The 21321-nt window shown below is 45.2% G+C and overlaps 1 protein-coding gene across 1 annotated transcript; it reads left to right on the forward strand.

Moving 5' to 3' along the window:
* The first annotated feature begins 217 nt into the window (after positions 1-217).
* Dad1 (defender against cell death 1) lies at positions 218-20683 on the forward strand. Its single transcript, XM_052733274.1, has 3 exons — positions 218-498; positions 11875-12049; positions 20455-20683. The coding sequence occupies exons 1-2, from the start codon at positions 288-290 to the stop codon at positions 12003-12005; spliced, it is 342 nt and encodes a 113-aa protein (XP_052589234.1). The 5' UTR covers positions 218-287; the 3' UTR covers positions 12006-12049; positions 20455-20683.
* The last annotated feature ends 638 nt before the right edge of the window (positions 20684-21321 follow it).

A 21321-nucleotide genomic window follows, 5' to 3' on the forward strand; every position in this document is an offset into this window, starting at 1 on the left:
TTCCTGTCACAAATCTCGTCGCCTGAGCAACAGTGGGCGTCAACAAACGCAGGGCGGAAATAAAGATATAGTACACGTCTCCTGCTCAGCGCTAGCCCACACGCAGGCGCATTAACCTACTTCCGGCTGTAGTTCTCAGTCTAGGGATGCAATCTGCGTCTGCGCATTAATCGTGACGCGCCAAGGCCGACCAATACGCCTGCGTGGGCGGGGCTAGGGCCCGCCAGCGCGCACGCGCGAACCACATCCCGGTGGCCGTCTGGTACCCGAAGTGTCCCGCGTTCGTCATGTCGGCGTCGGTGGTGTCCGTCATTTCGCGGTTCCTCGAGGAGTACTTGAGCTCCACTCCTCAGCGGCTGAAGTTGCTGGACGCCTATCTCCTTTATATACTGCTGACCGGGGCGCTGCAGTTCGGCTACTGTCTCCTCGTGGGCACCTTCCCCTTCAACTCCTTCCTCTCCGGCTTCATCTCTTGTGTGGGCAGCTTCATCCTAGCGGGTAATGATTCTGTGTCCTGGTAATAATGTTCCACTTTGGCGCGCAGCTCCGTCCTCACAGTACCCTCTGGTAGTTTGTAGATGGCCGTCGCCTGTGAAGTCATGCATACTTCTTGGGATCCAGGAAACAGGCTTAGAAATGTTGTCACGTTTCCAGTGCCAAACAACTGCCTAGGAGCTGGAGCTGAAGATGTAAAGAAACTCTCTTCTGGTGACCCACCGCAATTAATACTGCTCTAAGGGAAAAAAATCCCACTCCAACTTCAATGTTGCTCTAATACAAATGTAAAGTTTTTAGACCCTTAAATGAAAAAGTCGACCCTGAGCCATTTCAGTCACCTTGGCCTAATCCCTATTCCATTCAGGGGGAGGCAGGAATAGGGATATAAATATTGGTGATTGCTTGTGACGCTATCTAGTGGATGCTGGCTCATTAGTTGCCCCCACTTATTTTTGTGGACGATGTTCCCCTGTTTTTCTCATTATCCTTGAACTCAATTTTTATTCACACAGTTGTGTGTTAGCTTTTCTTTCTGGCTTTCCGCATTTAATAATCTTGTAGACTTCCAGATTTAATGAGGATTGCCTCCACGAATTTCATCTGAAGTCTGACCTTTCTTGCCCCATGGAATTGAGTGAATGAATACTGGGAAGAGGTTTGGCTCAGGAATGTTAGCTACCAAGTGTATTATGGTCATCAGTGTTATTAGCTATTGCTTTTTTTCCCTCAGTGAATTAGAGCTGGTTTGCTCACAGACAAAATATAGCATTGGACTTGTCTGGACACTTAATGTACAAGTGATACCTCCTTAACACAGATCTCACATCACTTGTACACATTCACATTGCCAGCTCAGGCACCCTGGGGATAATTTTACTTTTCAGAACTTAAGTAGGCCTCTGGTTATGGAAGTGTAGGAATGGGACGGGGGGGGGGGGGGGGGGGGGGGGGGGGGGGGGGGGGTTAAAAGTTGATTTTAAAAATGTCTCTGCTGATGCCACCCCATCTTCATGAGCCTCTGTGTAACATTGGTTTCTCAGGACTATGTAGAAAAGAACGATCTGCTGAAAAGTTAGGTTGGTGTGAAAAAGCCAGAGTTTGACTTTTTAATTTTCTTTTCTTTTTTCTTTTTCTTTTCTTTTCTTTTTTTTGCAGGTGGCTTTTTCTTATGCCAAGTATTGTCTTTTCAAAATATTTCTTTTCAAAAATATTTTTGTGGGTGTCTCTGTGTGTGTGTGTGTATAGTGTATTGTGAAGTGTCAGTACATGTCTGTGTACATGTGTGCATATGTGGAGGTCAAAGAACAGCAGCGTTCAGTGGCTAGACTGGACTGTGTGCGTGTGTGCGTATATGGTTGGCCAAAGAGCTTGAGGGGGTGTCTTCCTGTGGTGAATTGTCTGTCTCCGTCCCGTTCTCTCCAGACCCACAGTTACAGGTTTTCCATGGGTGCTGGGCATCTGAACCATCCGGTCCTTATGCATTGAGGCAGGCACTTTACCAACTGAGATATCTCTCCAGCTTCCAGTCTTGTTTCGTGCCTGTTAAGGCTAAAATTGTCAGGTCCCAGTGTGAGCAATATGGCTTGTTGTTATTGAATAGATTGCTCAGCAAAAGAACACTGTTAGTAGTGAGACTAGGGTCAGTAGTGAGGTCATTATTAGTAGTGAGAACATTAGTAATGAGGACATTATTAGTAGTGAGGATATTATTAATAATGGACATTATGAATAGTGAGATCATTATTAGTAGTGAGAACATTACTAGTGAGATTGGTGTCAGTAGTGAGGACATTATTACTAGTGAAAACATTAATAGTGAGATTGGTGTCAGTAGTGAGGTCATTATTAGTGAGGACATTATTAGTAGTGGGGATATTATTAATAATGGACATTATTAATAGCAAAGACATTATTAGTAGTAAGATTGGTGTCAGGAGTGAGGAGATTTCCAAATCTTTTAGGTAACAGGCAATAGAATGAGAGAAAGAAAAGTGGGTTCAAGAAAAAAAGAAAACAGATTTTTGGTAATTCATTGTTGCTGCAGAAAGTTATCATTTGCATATCTTCCCCCCCTCCCCCGTGAACTAAGGGGCATTTTGCCACTGAGCTAAATCCTCAAATCCATCCATCCATCCATCCATCCATCCATCCATCCATCATCTATCCATCCATCTATCCATCATCCTCCATCATTCTCCATCCATTCATTCATCAGCCATCCACCCATCCATCCATCCACCCACCCAGCCATCTTTTTTTGAGAAAGGGTTTCAGTGTGTAGCCCTGGCTGGCTGGAACTATTGATCAGGCTGACCTTGAACTCACAGAGATCCACATACCTCCACTTTCTGAGTGCTGGGATTAAAGATGTGTGCCAGCAGCCTGGCTGCCATGTTTCTTTTGGCAGCATTAAGTTTACTAAATCCAACCTCTTTTGCTAGCCCAGATCATTGCTTGGTTACTTGTTTTAATGAAAAGTTTGAAATTTGGATGTTTGGCCTTTGTTCATATTGTTGAGACAGGAAATATTATACCTGCTGAAGTTGTTTTTGTTTGTGTTTTGATTTTTTTTTTTAACTTTTCTCTTTTTTTTATTGGAAGAGAATGGAGGGGGCATTTTGACTTGTGAAGGGAGGTTCTAGGAAATTACGTTGGAGGATTTTGAAGGACCAAGTGGTGCTGAATGTTGGAGCTTTGGGTGTCAGATCTATTACTGTAGGCGATCATCTGAGAATTAAAAATGATAGCATGGGCTGGTGAGATGTCTCCATGGGTGAAGGTACTTGTCACCAAACCTGAGAACCACCGAGTTTGATCCATGGGACCTGCATGATGGAAGGAGAGAACTGACCTCTGCAAGTTGTCCTCTCATGTCCACATGTGCATACTCACACTAAGTACATCACAAGTGAACAAACCAGCATCCAGCAGCAGTGCGTGTGTACACTCACACTAGTACATCACAAGTGAACAGACCAGCCATCCAGCAGCAGTGTGTGTGTACACTCACACTAAGTACATCACAAGTGAACAGACCAGCCATCCAGCAGCAGTGCGTGTGTACACTCACACTAGTACATCACAAGTGAACAGACCAGCCATCCAGCAGCAGTACGTGTGTACACTCACACTAAGTACATCACAAGTGAACAGACCAGCCATCCAGCAGCAGTGCGTGTGTACACTCACACTAGTACATCACAAGTGAACAGACCAGCCATCCAGCAGCAGTGTGTGTGTACACTCACACTAAGTACATCACAAGTGAACAGACCAGCCATCCAGCAGCAGTGCGTGTGTACACTCACACTAGTACATCACAAGTGAACAGACCAGCCATCCAGCAGCAGTGCGTGTGTACACTCACACTAAGTACATCACAAGTGAACAGACCAGCCATCCAGCAGCAATTCCTTTTTGGAAGTAAAGGACAGACTTGAAGTTGATGTAAGTCGTATGACTTGGAGGAAGATGCTCTTTAGCTTAATTCTCTTTACTCTTTTGACTGGTTATTCCTTTTTTATCTGTGCATTTGCTCTTTGGAAATTGGTTCGTATATTTTAAATCAGTTTAGAATGCTGCCATCAAACATTTAAAAGCCTGATAAGACACAGTGTTGTTTTCTGTCTCCTCCTGGCTGGGTGTGACTTACTCAGGGTCTCAGGAAGTGGGTTGAGGTGACTGGCACTGGGATGAGCTTGTTCAGCAGTATAGTATAGTATAGTATAGTATAGTATAGTATAGTATAGTATAGTATAGTAGGTTTTTGAAGGACTCCGAGGGAGTAATTTTCCTTTCTTGTTTCCTTCTCTGCAGCTGACTGTTTATCTTATGGTTAGCTCTCACTCGAGGAGAGACATCTGTCGCTTCTAAGTTAACATTCCAGTGTTGGCAGCCTTCTTAGTTTCCTTTTTTTACCTAACTGAAATCTGCTCATTTCAAGTACTATTTAGGGAGGGGAAGTGGGAAATAGTTAAGTCTCTCCTTAAAATAAGTATGCCTAAAAATAAGTCTTACTAGGCCAGCAGCACTCCACCACCTTGCCTCAGCTGTAGTCTGTGAAATCACTGTTTTAAGTCACTTTACAACTTTGGTCCTTCTGTTCTCAAACTTAGGAAACAGTTTTGCCTTTTGAAAAAAGTAAGAGTTTGGGAGCTGGAGAGATGGCTAAGTAGGTTAGCGTGCTCTAGGCATGAAGAGCAGCTCTCCTGCACCATGTCAAAGCCAGACATGACTACATGTGCCTGCAACCCCAGTGCTGGGGGCAGGACAGAATCAGGAGGATTGCTGAGTCTTGCCTGCTGGCAGCTCAGGTTCAGTGAGAGACCCTGTCTCAACGGATGTCTCAAAGGGTGAGCGAGAGAGAGAGAGAGAGAGAGAGAGAGAGAGAGAGAGAGAGAGAGAGAGAGAGAGAGAGCGCGAGAGCGAACTCGAGCGCATGCAGGACACCCAGTGGCCTCTGGCCTCTGAAAGTATACATATACAGGCATGTGCATCTGCACACATGCACATATACCACACGAACATACCACATTCATACACCTAACAGCACACACACACACACAGAATAAATTGAAGACATTTACAAAATAAAGTTTTAGTGCTCCCAGTTAAGAAATCTGAAAGGAGTTTGAATTTGAGAGACAACACCTAGAGTGTTTTTTGTCTTAAGGGAGCCAGTGGCTTATGTGGACTGGGGTCTGCCTACTTTAGGGAACGTCTGTGGATTCCTCTTAGCTACTGTCCAGGAGATTGGGAGTTTGCCAATTCATGGCTCACTGTCCTGTTTCTAAGTGCTCTATCTATCCATTGCTACTTTTTTATTCTCGGTCCCTCAGGCTGCTCCCTGGCTGCACAGTCCCTGGTCTCTCGTTTAGCTTGATTTGACTTGTGAGCCTCATTGTGCTGTTTACCGGCATTTGTCTGTGGCTCCCAAAGCAGAGTTTTTGTTTTGTTTGTTTTTTCATGACACATAGGCTCTTTTGGGAGCCGGCCTCATGGGTCCCCCCTCTTCATCTCTGTCTGTTCTGGATGCTCCAGTGTTAGTGAGTTACATGCCGCCCCATGAGCACTGATGTCAGACTCTGGTACCTTTATTTGACCGTCTTCAGAACTTCCTTCACATCTTACATCTCTCAGTTCACACGCTTCCTCCCTGTGGAGAGCCTTTCCTGACTCTCCCAGCAGATCCAGGCCTCTTGTGTCCTTGCTTTGCTCTGTGTATGTGGGGAGTGGGGCTAAGGAAGGAGAGAGATGGGACTTTTCCCTTGGGCTGCATTTCTTGTGCTTGTCTGCCCTCTGGAAGGCAAGGGCAGATGCTTTCACGTCTGCATCCTGTTAAACTGTGACGTGTCTTAACTTAAGGAACACCGAGTACTATTTGTCAGGCTCTCTGCTCAAGTGCTGCAGATTCAACTGTGAGGAACACAGATAATGGTACTGGTGAGGATGGGAGCCTGGTGGGCTCCCCGGCCCTTCCAGTGGTCCTGCAGTGTGTGCCTAGTATATTCACTTTCCTAAAGTGTACTTTGTAACTTCTCACACTTGCCTCCATTTCTTTGCCTGTATTCACAGTTTATCTTGTATTTTAGTTTTTTACTAACAGTGAAAGTAGCCAGGAGTCCCTTCATCTTCCACTGAATCGCAGCAGCCTGCCTGCTCCTCTGCCTGTGCTGTCCATGGCTTCCCACTGTGGACATGTCCCTCTCATGCAGCCGCCAGCTCCTCCCCTGAGTCCGAGGAGCTCATCTCTTGTTGGCTGAGTGACTTCTGCAGTTATCCTTCACTCAGCGTCATGGATTTTCTCTCTATTGGATCATTCTTTTAGACGTGCGCTAATGTTGTCTAATTTGAAGAAGTTGAACCAGGCATGGTGGTACATATTTTAATCTTAGTGCTCGGGAGGCTGAGGCAGGAGGATCTCTGAATTTGAGGCCAGCCTGGTTTACATAGTGAGCTTTAGGCCAACCGAGGCCATGTATAAAACAACCGAGACCCTGTCTTAAACAACAAACAATCCCATTTGACCCCAGGCACTCGTAGCAACCCTCTATTTCTCTCCGTTATTGTAGCACTTCTTCAAAGAATAGTCACTGTTTCTGCCTTTCCCCCACTTACTCCTCAGTGCTCCCCTGGCGGTCTGTCCCCACCACTTCCAACTGTCTTGCCATGTTGCCAGATGGAGCAGTCATCTGCCTCACCTTACCTCACCACTCAATGTTTAGCATTTAGCTCAGTTGGTTCATTCTTAGTGAAACACTTGCTTCTCCACACTCTTGTGACTGACTCCTCCTTGCTCCTTGTCACCTACTGTCTTTTCCTCCCTGCTCTGCTGGGTGTTTCATTTTCCATTTCTTTCCATAGGCGAATTTAAGTTCCATCTGTATGCGTACAGTTACCATGTTATTTATGTTTTTAGTTTGGGCCTGTCCTCTGAGTTTCACATTAGTAAATCCAGTTCCTGACTTCATTTCTCTTCTTGATGTCTGTCTTGTCTCAAGTTTATATATCTCAAAGAGAGCCTTCCCTGCCCAGCCATCTACTTCTTCACCCGCAGGGTACAGTGTCAACCTTGGGGTAGACTGTTCAGCCAGATATTTAGGAGGTCTCTCTGATCACAGAATTTCTCTTGACTCCCACATCCATTTCACCAGCAAGCTTTTGTTGTCTCCAGAATATAGAAGTCTCTGTGTCTTTCATTTCTGCCGATTTTTACCTCCCTAACCCTGAACTCTTCAGTACCTAAGTCAATCATCTCTAGTCCTACAAACCATTCTTCACATTGCAGTTCTAACTTTAAAGAATGTGAGTCATTTATGTCACGCAGCTATGTGGACCCTGCAGCGCCGTTATGTTGCCCTTTAAGTTCAGACTCTTCTGGCCGCTGACATCTGGTGTTTCTGACTTGTTAGTCTAGACATGTCAAAACTGCTTTTACTGTCTTGATTGCTCTGTCCTGGATCTTTACGTGGCTGGCTTCAAACATGGGCATTAGTAGCATTTTAAAAGATGGCTTTCTAGTCTCCCTATCATGCTCCATTTTCTTCACAATGTGTACCCTGCCCAGAATTTTCTTGTTTGTTTGCTGACTTGTCCCTGGAAACACTTGGTTTGTCTCCACAGACTGTAAGTTCCTTGGGAGCCAGACTCCTGTCTGTCTGGCTCTGTGCCACATTCCCAGCATCCAGAATGATACTTGATGAATATTTTGCTGAACAAACGAGTATTTAAGGATGATGAAATAGAACTGCTGAAAGGGGACAGGCTGCCTCAGGAGGAGTCGTTTCCATCTTTGGAAGTGCTCAGGGGACGCTGAAGGCTCATTTCTGGAGCAAGCATGTTTTAAGCAAGCATGTTTCTTTCCCTTTCTTGTGTCCAGAGCAGCTGGGGAATGTGGCGTGTTTATGAGTAACAGGTTCTGGAGGGGTTGTAGTTCTCATGGGGCAGCTTATCTAACCCTGGACATGCTAAGTGTCCTTTAGAAAACTTCCCAGGTTCTTCTTGGAGGCTCCTTCCAGCACACCCGTCTCCCTCCACTTCTCGGACAGTGTCCTGCTTACTTTCTATTGCTGTGGTCAACACTATGACCAATAGGGATGTGGGGAGGAACGGGCTTATTTGGTTTACATGTTATAGCTCATCATCAAGAGAAGGCAAAGCAGGAACATGGAGGTAGAGACTGAAGCAAAGACCATGGAGGAATGCTGCTTACTGGCTTGCTCTCCATGGCTTGCTCAGCTTGTTTCCTTATACAACCCAGGACCACCTGCCTGGGAGTAGCGTTGCCTGCAGTGGGCTGACAGTGGGCTGGGCCCTCCCATGTCAATCATCAATTAAGAAAATACTGGAGAGACGGCTCAGCAGTTCAGAGCACTGATTGCTTTCCAGAGGACCCAGGTTCAATTCCTAGCATCCACATGGCTATTCACAGCTGTCTGTAACTCCACTTCTAGAGGGTCTGACGTGCTCTTCTAGCCGACTAGGGCACCAGGCACACAAATGGTGCACAGACATACATGCAGACAAAACACCTGATAAATAAAATAAAATGAAATACATTTTTTTAAAGAGGAAAGAAAATGCCCCCAAAACATGCCCATAGGCTATTCTGGTGGAGGCAATTCCCCAGCTGAGGTTCTCTTCTCGTAGCCAGCTCTAGTTTATGTCATGTTGGCAAAAAAACCTCTACTGGAATAGGCATTTTATGCATCAAATGGGGTGTTGGGAGGGGTAGAGAGATGGTTTAGCAGTTAAGGGCACTGGCTGCTCTTCTAGAGGACCCAGGTTCAATTCCCAGCACATATACGTGGCTTACAACCATTCATGTGACTCCAGTTCTGGGGGATCTAATGCTGTCTACTAACCTCCTTGGGCACCAGGCAGACACGTGATGCATGTCTGTATATGTGTAGGCAAAACACCCATACACATAGAGTAAAGATTTTTTTCGAAAATGGGGTTTTGGTCTTGACCTCTGAGGTACGTTGAATGCTTTGGGGTTGATTTGTGCACTACAGAATTTGAGTTATTCTGGTCATTTTAGGGTTGGCATCAGCCCGTGGCTGTATCTATCTTCACAGAGCTTTTCTCTTGTTCCCTTACAGTTTATAACAAACACGACCTCATTTTCTATCCCATTGCTGTTCATAGTTCTGTATCTTTTTCTCTAGAGTTTTTGTTAGATTCCAAGCAAGTAATCGAATATTTATATATAAAATAAAGATATAAGCATAATAATTATATATGAAAGTTAAAGTTTTAGAAGAGCAGATGGGGCCCGAGGCAGAGCAGTGGCTGCAGAAGCATGAAGGCTTGCGTTAGGGTCCCAGCACTCCTGGGTAAAGATGGGCATGTCTGCAGCCCAAGCTGAGAGAGAGGAAAGACAGGCAGACCCTTGAAGCTCATTGGCCAGCAAACCCAGCTGGATCCATGAGTTTCAGCTTCATTGAGAAATCCTGCCTCAAAAGATAAAGTGGGTAGACTGGAGGGATGGCTCAGTGGTTAAGCTCACTTCCTGCTCTTCCAGGGGATCTCAGTTTGGTTCTCAGGACCTACATCCAGGACTCACAGCTGCCTGTAACTTCAGCTCCAGGAAATCCAATGCCCTCTTCTGGCTTCCAGGAACACCCGTATACACAGGTCGTACAGAGACAGCACACACACACACACACACACACACACACACACACACACACACACACACACGATAAAAATAAATATTAAAAAAAATTAGGTGGGGTGTGAATAAGGAAGATTCCTGAATTTAATCGCTGGTCTCCACACATGTATGTGTGCACCTACCCTTACACACATGCATACATGAACATACAACACCACAGACACAGGCAAAAAGAGACCTGGAATGAGTCATTGCTTTTGGCTTCTTTTCATTCAGTAAAAGTGGATAGCTTTATTGTCAGTGTGTAGAGAATTTACCTCATTCTGAATAATTGCATAGGATTTCGTTGCACGTCTGTAGTATAAGTGTTCCCTTTGATGATATTTGGACCATTTCCTTTTTTTCTTTTTTCTTTCAAATTTACAAACACACTATGTTTTGTAAGACACATTCATCAGTCAAAAGATAAAAATATTTTAAATATTAAGTAGTATTGCTAGTTGTTTTCCCCAAAAGGTGGTTTAACTGACCTTTCACGGCAAGGTTTTAAGTGGTTCCCTTATTCCAGTCAGTGTCCTTCAAGATCAGTGCACTTCCGTGGTGTTTCTGTGCTTAGAGTGATGGAAACTGTTGCTATGGTGATGAACTCTGGAGCACTAGTCTGATCATCCTCTCCTTTGAGTGGATTCTTCTTTGTTAATGCTGGAGTGGCTGCTGGCCTGAGGCAGGTGTGATTATTTATCGCAGCAATAAAGGTATTTGAGCAGATAAGACCCCTGGAGCTTCTTTTCATGTCTGGGTGATTGGCTGCTGCCTGGTTAGAGACTTCAGGGATACAGAAGTGTGGCAGGAAAGATCACTGTCAGGAGTCCTGTGTGTTAGATCTTCTGCTGTTTCTGAGATGGATAAGCAGCCACTAGAACTTTATCAAAGGTAGTTATCTCCAGTACGAGGTCTGTATTTCTAATCTCTGCTGTGTATTATGCATGCATCTTGTAGAAAAAGTTTAGTATTTCATAGGGTTGTCATTCAGCTCAACTTTTGTTGCTACTGTATCTATAGCCCTGTGTAGATATAATTAGACATCTTTAAATCACTAGATTAAGAGAGTTCTTAGGCTGGGGGAGATATATTAGTGAATAAGCTGAATAAGCTTAGTTTTAGCATAACTCTGAGATATCATTTTTCCCCTTTATTTTTCCTTTAATAAATAATAGTTAAGATTGCAAAAGTGAGCCAGGCAGTGGTGGTACATGCCTTTAATCCCAGCACTCGAGAGGCAGAGAGTTCAAGGCCAGCCTGGGCTATAGAGCGAGTTCTAGGACAGCCAAGGCTACACAAAAAAACTGTCTTGAAAAAACAAAAACAAACAAAAAACAAAAAAAAGTAAAAATATATAATTTAATCTATTTTCTATTTCGTTTTTGCGGTTTTATTTATTGTCTGCCTGCATGCATGCTTATCAGGCTTGTCGGCAAACGCCTTCAACAGTCAGCTGTCTCACAGCCTGTTTTTAGTCTTGGTTTCTTGAGACAGTTGTCTTACATAGCTCAGGTTTACCTTGAACTTGCTGTGGAGTGGAGGGGTGACGTTGAGTGGATCCCATCCTCCATCTGCCTCGGAAGTGCTGGAGTTAGGGGTGTGCCGAACCATTACCTAGCTTGGGATGAGTTTTTAAATTCTCCGATTTAACCACCTCCTAGATCAAGAGAGAGAACATTGTCATACCATACAGGGTTCCTCTCTGTCCATGAAAGATGAAAACCACTGTCTCGACTTACTTTGCTTTTTTGAGACGGGGTTTTAACTATGTAGCCCAGGCTGGTCTCAGACTTGTGGCAATTCTTCCTCCCCTAACCCCTCCAAGTTCTGGGGTTACAGATGTGTGCCACCCCACCTGGCTGTTTTGTCTAGTTTTAAGGTTCTGTATGTATGGAATCATCTAGCATGTACTCTTTATGTCTGGATTGTGGTGCCTAACATTTCACGAAATTCATTCAGCTTGTATCCAGCAGACATTCCTTTTCACTGCCATACAGTATTTCTTTGTTTGCATGCACTATAATTTATCCTCTGTGCTGTGAATAGATGCTAAATGTTTCTAGCTTGGTGCACACCATAGGCATCATTCCTGTGCGTGCCTCTTGGGTGTACGTATTAGAGGAGAATTTTCATCATGGGATGTAGTTGTATATTCATTAGAAATCGTTTGTTTTGTACTTCTAGATAGTGACTTTTGTGTTTTGTTTCTTATGCAGTTTGCCTGAGAATACAGATCAACCCCCAGAACAAGGCGGATTTCCAAGGCATCTCTCCAGAGCGAGCCTTTGCTGATTTCCTCTTTGCCAGCACCATCCTGCACCTTGTTGTCATGAACTTTGTTGGCTGAACTGCTCCCGTTTCCTTCAATGTGGAGTTGGAGACTGGCAGAATGTAAGTGATGATCACAGCCCGTGTCCCGTTGTGTTGATTTTAGCAGTGAAATTAGGTGGGACTGGTTCTGCTGTGAGTGGATGAGTTCCCATAGTGCTGTGAGATGTTTGCAGAATTTCCTGGAGGCCCAAAGTTGGTTTTATCAGCATGACCATCAGCCTGTTGTTCTCAACAGTCATATTCTTTGTGTCTGCAGACCATTAAGGTACAGAATATGAGTGTTTGCCTGAACTTAATATAATGAATTTTACTAGTAACTTACGAAAGAAATTAACTCAAAACTTAAAACTTTTATTTTTGTTGTTTTAGACAGGGTTTCTCTATGTAGCCCAGGCCAATCTCAAACTTACAAGCCTCCTGCCTCAGTGTCCTGCCTGCTGGGATTACAGGTGGGCAACCAAAGATTTTTGAAGAACGATAAATTGCAGGGTTTGCTTTTAGATTTGTTCTTGAAGTTTTTTTTTCCAATTTTGATTGTTATTGATGTTAAATGTAGCCATTGTTACCTGATAGGCATTCAGAGTAGTGTGAATGAGTGATAGTTGGTACTCACTAACGTTGTGTCCCAAACTTAAATGATAAAGTTGATTAACTTGGGAGAAGATTTGGAACCCAGATCATTAGCATTTGGTTCTTTTGCTACATCCCTTGTTGGGCACTGAAGCCATTCCTGCCCCCCAAACAGACTTTACAGAATTCTGATAGAGAAACAGAAATGGGCCTAGATCCCTCTTGTGGAACTGAAAGCCTTCTCTGCCCTCCCTCCCTTCATAGGTTGTATGACCTCCTCTCCACCTGCTCCTCTTGTCTTAGTTACTTTCCTGTTGCTGTGATAAGACAGCATGACAAAGGCAACTTGTAGAAGAAAGTGGTATTCATGGTTGCAAAAAAGGGTTAGAGTCCATGACTGTAATGGTAGGGATTATGGTAGCAGGCAGGCATGGTACTGGAGCAGTAGCTGAGAGCTTGTATCTTGAGCCACAAGCATGAAGCAGAGAGCTAACTGGGAATGGTGTGAGCTTTTGAACCTCAAAGCCCACTCTCAGTGACACACCTCCTCTAACAAGGCCACACCTCTTAATCCTTCTCAAACAGTTCCACCTACTGGATGGAAGCATTCAAACATATGGGCTTGTGACCATTCTCATTCAAACCAGCACAGCTCTGAAGCAGGGTCTTCAAGCTGTAATAAGTACATGGATTTTTTTCCCCATACACGTATCAGTATTGTTCCTTTGATGTGAGAAAACGAGCCGGAAGTGTCCAGTAACTTCCCCCGTCGCAGTTATGTGGTTATAGAGTAGCCTCTGTCTGCTGATGCTTTGGCCTAGTGCTTGTGCAACTCACTGATGAGTGTGCGCTTTCCTTTGTCTTTGCGCCATAGCGTTAACACTGTTGTTTCTAGGTGGTAGGAGAAGAGAACCTGAGAAAATAACCTTTTGGGGAAAAGATTTTAGGACCAACCTCTTTACATCACTACATGGAAACCTGTGTTTTTGTACCGAAAGCATCAGAACTCACACAGGAAGCACCAGAGTGACACATGGCAGAGTACATGCAGTGATGTGACAGTCACTGCATTTCATTTTCTAGCAGGAACTAGTCATTCCCTTGCAATGGCAGTAAATTCACCTTCAGAACAATTGTTTTTTCAGGTAAAACTTTGATTTTAGGGAGTGGTAACTTGTTGGGATGCTTTAGTCCCTGAAAACATTTGAGAACCACTTTATCCTAACCATCCTAATACAGTTTCAGTCCTTGGAGACCTGACCTGCTCTCCATCCTTCCCTCATCCCTAGTCAATCAGTGACTGTTACTGGAATACAAAGGAAAGGAAAATGCCTTTAAAAGTGAACAGTCGAGACCTAAATCTCAAAAAGTGTGAACAAAAACAAAAGAAACGAGCTGGGCGGTGGTGGTGCACACTTTTAATCCCAGCACTTGGGAGGCAGAGGCAGGCGGATCTCTGTGAGTTCGAGGCCAACCTGGTCTACACAGCAGGATCCAGGAAAAGCACAAAGCTACACAGAGAAACCCTGTCTCTAAAAACCCAAAAAACACAAAACAAAACAAAACAAAAGAAACGAAGCTGGTGTCATAGTTGGGGTTTCTGTTGCTGTGAAGAGACACCATGACCACAGTAGCTCTTACAAAGGAAAACATTTAATTAGGACTGGCTTATAGTTTCGGAGGTTTAGTCATTATTGTCATGGCAGTGTGCAGGCAGACATGGTGCCGGAGAAGAAGCTGAGCGTGAGCAGCAAGACCTGGTTTGAGCTTCTGAGACCTCAAAGCCCACCCCCCAGTGACACACTTTCTACAAGGCCACACCTAATAGTGCCACTTCCTGTGAGCCTGTGGGGGCCGTTTTCTTTCAAACCACCACATTGGGATTGTATTTCATTTGGTAATGTGGTTCAGTACCAGCATTCCACAAACCAGACATAGTGGTACATGCCTGTCATCCCAGCACTCAGGAGGCTAAGGCAGGAGGATTAGAAATTCAAGTTCATCCTAGCTGCATTCGAGTTGGAGGTCAGCCTGAACTACATGGGACCCTGTCTTAGATAAGGTAAAGACCTATAAACATATAGTTAGAACATAATGTGATTAGAGTGTTTCAGAGATCAGACAAAATGCTGTGAGACTGAGAAAGGGGTGAGTGTGCCTGGGAGAAGTAGCTGATGAGAGGATCACAGCTCTTACCAGTTACCAGTTGACGTTTCCGTTGGATGCCTTGAGTGTAGCTAGAAAATGGAGCCTCTGATGTGGACAAATACTAGGTGTGAGTCTTTGGCCTTCTGGAGAGATGTTGAAACAGCTGTGTCTTCTGATTGCCTCACTAGATTTGTGAAGGTGTTTTCTAGATGAGTTACGGTGTATATTTAGGAAGGGACAGAACACATTTCAAGGGTGTTCTCAAGGCTCAGAAAGGTAGCAGATCATGGAAAATTATTTCTGGTGCTGTCATGGTTGGGGGAGGACTTGGCTCCCAAGAACTCAGTATTTCAGAATTATGACAAGACAGACAGAAAGCAGGCTCAGCAGAACCCGTGTAGTGCAGATCATAGTCACAGCCCAGGGCCGCCTGCTCAGCTGGGAATCGTGGGCTCAGAGTATGCAGAATCTTCCAACCCCAGATTGCAGTGTTCAGTCACTGTGGAGAGCATAGCCTCATAGGAGAGGTGGGAAATGCTCTTCTCTGGGGGATGGCCCAGCACATTGTCCAGAGATCTTTCACTGCAATACACTACCCTGCTGCACACATCCATTTGTCCCATCTATATATGGTTTTAATTTAGCTTATGAGGCCAAACATGTTAAACATAGTTTCCAAGTGAGGTCTCAGTAGTTACAGTAACTGGGAAGGTAGGATAACAACTCCATGCTCTGAGAAAACACTTATGAGCACTATAGGAGTGACTTCCTTATTCCTAGGAGATGAAGTGTGGGGTACAGGCAACACGTTTTTGAGCTAGATTCTCATGTTGCTGCCTAACATTCTTATTTTTCAGTTGAGAGTTGCACATTTAAATCTATAATGTAACTGATTTTTAATTAATTTGAAGGTGACATTCAGCCAGCAAGAAAGGGCAGATCAAAGAAAATGGCATTCAGCTGTAAAAATGAGTGTGGTTCAGGGGAGCTGGGGAAGAGCAGATGGAGTCCCCCTGGATGTTGTTGTGAATGTTTGTGCAATGCCATTTTATTTTCAAATAGCCTCAGAAAGATGACCTCACCATTCCCGTTTGTAGGTCAGGTACTGAGAGATCCAGAGAGGCTTGTGAGAAATTTTTTGTTGGTTTTGGCTTTAGACAGGGTCCCTTATAGTCCAAGGTCACTTCAAACACGTATGTACTGAAGGATGACCTTGTACTCCTGATCCTCCGCCCATGCCTCCCACATGCTGGGATTACAAGTATAAGCATTTCCCCGACCCAATTTCAGATTCCCTTTTTAATTTTTAAAATGTTTTTATTTTTAATTATGTAGATGTGTGTATGTATGTGTGGGTTTGTGCCTGTTAGTATCAACCCCTGCTCACTTACCCACCCTAGTCCATTTAGTGCTGCCTACACCCCCATGGGTGTGGAACCATCTGCTGCAGCCTGGGTTACCCACCAGCCTAGATGTTACCCTCTAAGCTCTGCTGCCACCTAGTGGATGCACGCTTCCTTTGCTGAGGGTATTACAAAGCATGGGAGTTATATTCTGGTGGAACAACAAAAGCTAGTTCCTTTCCAGCCATAGGAGGGCAGCAGAGGCTCAGGGGAGCTGAATTGCTCACCGGGGGTTGCTTTACATCCTGGCCAGCAGTGGGCAGTGTTGAGCTAGGAATCCTCTGCACCACCCCAGGGGTGTGTTCACAGGGTTTCCCTCTCTTGTGAGTTGCCTTTTTTCTGGACCCTTTATTGCCTCCAGCAATGAGCTCCTGCTGGCAACAACCTTTAATTTTGTAGTTGATGAGTGGGTCCTGTAACCTTTTCTCAGTACCTTATCCTCTCTGGGCTGGAGGTGAGGTTAATTCTATACTAAGATTAGTCCTAATAGCTAAAAACATTGATTGACTTTTAATTGGTGGCTGAATTCTTCTGGTTGGTCTTTTAGGTAGAGAGAGAGTCAGATGTAGTTAGATTTATGTGTGTGTGCGTGTGTGTGTGTGTGTGTGTCTGTGGATGTGGATGTGTGCATGTGTGGGGGTGTGTCTGTGGATGTGGATGTGTGCATGTGTGGGGGTGTGTCTGTGGATGTGGATGTGTGCATGTGTGGGGTGTGTCTGTGGATGTGTGCATGTGTGGGTGTGTGTGTCTGTGTCTGTGGATGTGGATGTGTGCATGTGGATGTGTGTGTCTGTGGATGTGTGTGCATGTGTGGGGTGTGTGTCTGTGGATGTGTGCATGTGGGGGGGTGTGTATCTGTGGATGTGGATGTGTGGGTGTGTGTGTGTGGATGTGGATATGTGCTTGTGGGGGTGTGTGTCTGTGGATGTGTGCATGTGTGGGGGTGTGTGTCTATGGATGTGGATGTGTGCATGTGTGGGATGTGTGTGTCTGTGTCTGTGGATGTGGATGTGTGCATGTGTGGGGTGTGTGCATGTGTGTGTGTGTGTCTGTGGATGTGGATGTGGATGTATGCATGTGTGTATGTGTGTGTGGATGTGGATGTGTGCATGTGTGGGGTGTGTATCTGTGGATGTGGTTGTGTGCATGTGTGGGGTGTGTGTCTGTGGATGTGTGCATGTGGGGGTGTGTGTCTGTGGATGTGTGCATGTGGGGGTGTGTGCCTGTGTCTGTGGATGTGTGCATGTGTGGGTGTGGGTGTGTGTGTCTGTGGATGTGGATGTGTGCATGTGTGTGGGTGTCTGTGGATGTGTGCATGTGTGGATGTGTGCATGTGTGGGGCGTGTGTCTGGATGTGAATGTGTGCAGCCATGGCACATGGTTAGAGGACAGCCTATGGCAGCTGTTCTTCTCTTTCCACCACATGGGCCCTGGGACTGGAACTCAGGTTTGGGCTTAGCAGGTATCTTTACCCACTGATCCATCTCATCGACCCTATTTTTAAATTATTTTAAATCTATTTTCAGTTTTGTTTGAGACAGTCTTGCTCTGTGGCCAAGGCTACCCTTGCACTCATGATCTGCTCCTTGCCTCCTGAGTGTGGGACTACAGGAGGTCACTGCTGTACCCAGCTCATGTGGATCCATGCTAAGACTTCTGTCCCTGTCCTCATCCCCCGACTCCAGCCCTAAGTCACTGTCCCCACTGGGCTGCACAGGACCTGCTCCCTGGACTCTCGGGTCCACAGTGCACACCTCGCACATCCTACATTTGTCACGTTGCTTTAAAATTGTCCACTCTTGCTCCTGCCCTGCCCTGCTCCAGATTCCTGAGGAGGGGACCTTAAGGCTGATGACAGGCCTCAGTTTCCCTGCCTGTGCAATGAGGGGCTTGCTTGGCCTTCATCACAATTTCTTTCAGCTGTTACTTTTCATTAATGTTGTTTATGATGGCCACTGTGTTTTGTGGACTCCATTTGGGCTTTCTCTCTCTCTCTCTCTCTCTCTCTCTCTCTCTCTCTCTCTCTCTCTCTCTCTCTCTTTCTCTCCACTTGTTGCTTTTTATTCATATTCCCTGAAGGTGGAACATTAAAGTAGGATTGTTCAAAATAAAACGTCCAGTGTTACAGAACCGACCATCTATAAGACGTTCTCTTGCTACCACAGTCCCACATCTTTAGGCTTCATGTATCTTCCTTATGCACCTTTACATCAGTGCATATAGTTTTCTTGCCTGCCCTGTGGTAGGGAGACAGAGAGCCGCGCTTCTGCGTTATACCCAAGGAAACAGCCTTGGCGAATTTCAGTTGACTTTAGTCCTTGGTACTAAGTGACTGGGTGGGCATGCCGTAGTGGACACTTGGAGCCACTATGTTTTCATGAACACTATGTTTCTCTGTTTTCAAGAATGTTTAAATAATAATTATATCTATCATAATATATGATATATATTGTTATAATATGTTACATATATGATGTGTATATTTACTTATATATAACAATATTATTATACACGCATACCATGTATATATTACATATATGGTATATATACATATATGGTATGTGTATTTCCTGTTAGATGTGTTTGTTAAAATATTACACTTGCTTTCTTTTTTAAATGGGAAAATTGAAGAGACATTCATAAGAAGAGATAAACACAGAACCTTAGGTGTTTCTGCAAAGTCAGGCATCATTACTGTGGTACAGGAGAGCTGTACGGAAATGCGGACTGGGAGACTTGACTGCATCCAGTCGGGGCTGACCCTACACTGGCATCTTGTTCTGGGTCTGCACTACCCACATCAGTAGCCACTAGTCAGTGATTGATGTTGGTTGATGGATATCTGAAAAGGGACTTACCAAGGAGCTAAATTTTAATATCTTACGTTTTATTTTTTTAGACAGGCTTTTCTGAATCCTTGGCTATCTTTGAACTCAATATATAGCCAAGGAAGACCTTGAACTTCTGATCCTGTCTCCACTTCCCAACTGGGATTATAGAGAGGTGCCACCGTGCCTGCTTTCATGAATGAAACCCAGGGTTTCATGTATGCCACATAAGCACTCAGCCAACTGAACTATATCCCCAGCACAACCCATAATTTCACCTACTTTTAACTGAATTTCAGTAAATCTGTGTAGGTCCAGACTACTCGGTTGGAGAGCAGAGCTCTGGATAAACTTTCCAAGCTGTCAAGTTCTAGTTTGTCATTTCTAAAACGAGAGGACTGGCCTATTTATTGATTTCTGGAGTGTCCTTCATTTTTAGAAGTTACGGTCCGGGCCTTGTAACATGAGAGTGATTCAGACTGAACTCTGCTCTTGGGAGTTTTGCACAGTGGTCTTTGATTTATATCACCCCCATTAAAATTCTGTTTCAATTGGGTGATCAGAATCCAAGGAAAGATGGATTTGGTGGCAGCTGTCCAGATAGCTTCCGAGTAGGGAGCGTGCTGGGAGGGGCTCATCCCGGAGGGGCTCTGCCCGGAGGGGCTCTGCCCGTGTCTCCATTTTTACCTCTGTAGACAGTGCTCTTCGTCATCCGGGTATCTCACCAGCAGGCCAGCCTGGGCAGATGGTACAGTTTGCAGCCTGAGTGAAAGATGGACTCTCCCGCTACCTTTCTCAGTTGGTGTCTTCCATTTCGTGTGTCTCACTATCGGAGGTTTTGATAGCCTTTGCTCTGCTTAACAATTGAAAGCGCTCTTCTGAGTTGTCCACTGGGCCCAGTTGTACTGAGCTAACATTTTAGAAATCCTGAGGCCTCTGTTGTTTGAATACTCGCTAAGTACTTCTCCTCTGGAAAAGGAGGGAATTGGGTTTCTGGAACCTGCTGCAAAGACACTTTATTTCCTGAGCTCTCTTCCCTCTCCGTGGACTGGCCTGAGTGTCGTAGGTTCAAGTGTTGTAGTATCAGAAGTCCACCCAACCCACGCATCAGCCCAGCCACCTCTGCAGGCATTTCCCATTTACCCAAAGTAACTTTCTTTAAGGAAACCCGAAATCACTTCTAAAGACCCTGACCCTTGGTGAGTTTTTGAGAAGTCTTACCTTCTGTCTTGAGGCTGTCGTCCAATTGGACGTGAGTGCCTGTGAGGAATCTGAGGGCAGGAATCTGAGGGCTGATGCAGATGAGGATCGCTCAGTCGGAGAGCTGCAGGCCCGCCATTTTTGGGGAGCTTGGAATTTAGGTGTGAGCATTGTCTTTGTAGATAGTACTCTCACACAGTGGTGGTTGTAGTCTGGCTGCAGTGTTGTCTTATGCTCGGCAGTGAGTGCCGCAGCTGAGAGTTCCGATGGAAGGATTTGGGACGGGACATTTTACCTTTCTGCTTCTGTCTTTCAGGTTCACTCTTTGACGTGCCCTGGATAAGAATTCTTGGATGACAGCTTGTTGAACATTGATTCTTCAGACTGTGCTTAGCTGTGACTGACTGGGTATGAGACTGGCGTCCAGAGAACTCCCTTTGCCCTGTCAGACCCGCTTCCCAGTGCGGTCTGTTAACACGGAATCTGCCTTCCCCGAAGTGTAACCCTTACTCTCCAAATTAAACAAAGTTTCTCTGCCGCTCCTCGCCGTGCCTCTGACTGCCATTTTTCCTTTCCACACTCGTGTGAAGATCGTTTCCCTTCAGCCCCGGGTGCTCACAGCTCCTCTGTGTTGTTAACTGGCAACTGTGAACCTTCACCTTTGTGTTCATTAAGTGGCTGTCATCGAGGTCAGTGACAGAAGACAATGCTGACAACCTGGAAAATGGCAGTCCTCTGTCCTTTGCTGGGTCAGGCAGTCCTCTACTAATCCGTCATTGTCCGGAACTGTACCGCCAAGCACTTTGTCAGAAACCGAACTGGGTGTGTGTGTGTGTGTGCTTTCACTGTACATCTGTTTCCACGTGCTTCTGGGGAAGAGTGAAGTGTGTGTCTCTCAGGCGGTATAAGCCGGGTGCCAAGTACGTGCGTGTGTGTTCAAGAGTGTGTGTGCACACATGAGAGAGACCGTGACAGTGTGACTGTGTGTCTTTGATGCCAGGTAAGTATCTGTGTGTATGAGAGAATGTGTCCCTGTGGTGTGTGACTGTGTCTGTCTGTCTGTCTGTGGTGTGTGGCTGTGGCATGTGCACGTGTGTGTTGATTTGCATCTCGTGTTTTCCAAAGCTCCCCGCAAGTCTCTCGTTCCCCGTGCAGTTGTCTTCAGAGTTCCCAGTCCTCATTA

This window comes from Peromyscus californicus, unplaced genomic scaffold (assembly GCF_007827085.1).
Source record: "Peromyscus californicus insignis strain IS unplaced genomic scaffold, ASM782708v3 Scaffold_12__1_contigs__length_115047231, whole genome shotgun sequence".
NCBI classification, from domain to species: Eukaryota; Metazoa; Chordata; class Mammalia; order Rodentia; family Cricetidae; genus Peromyscus; species Peromyscus californicus.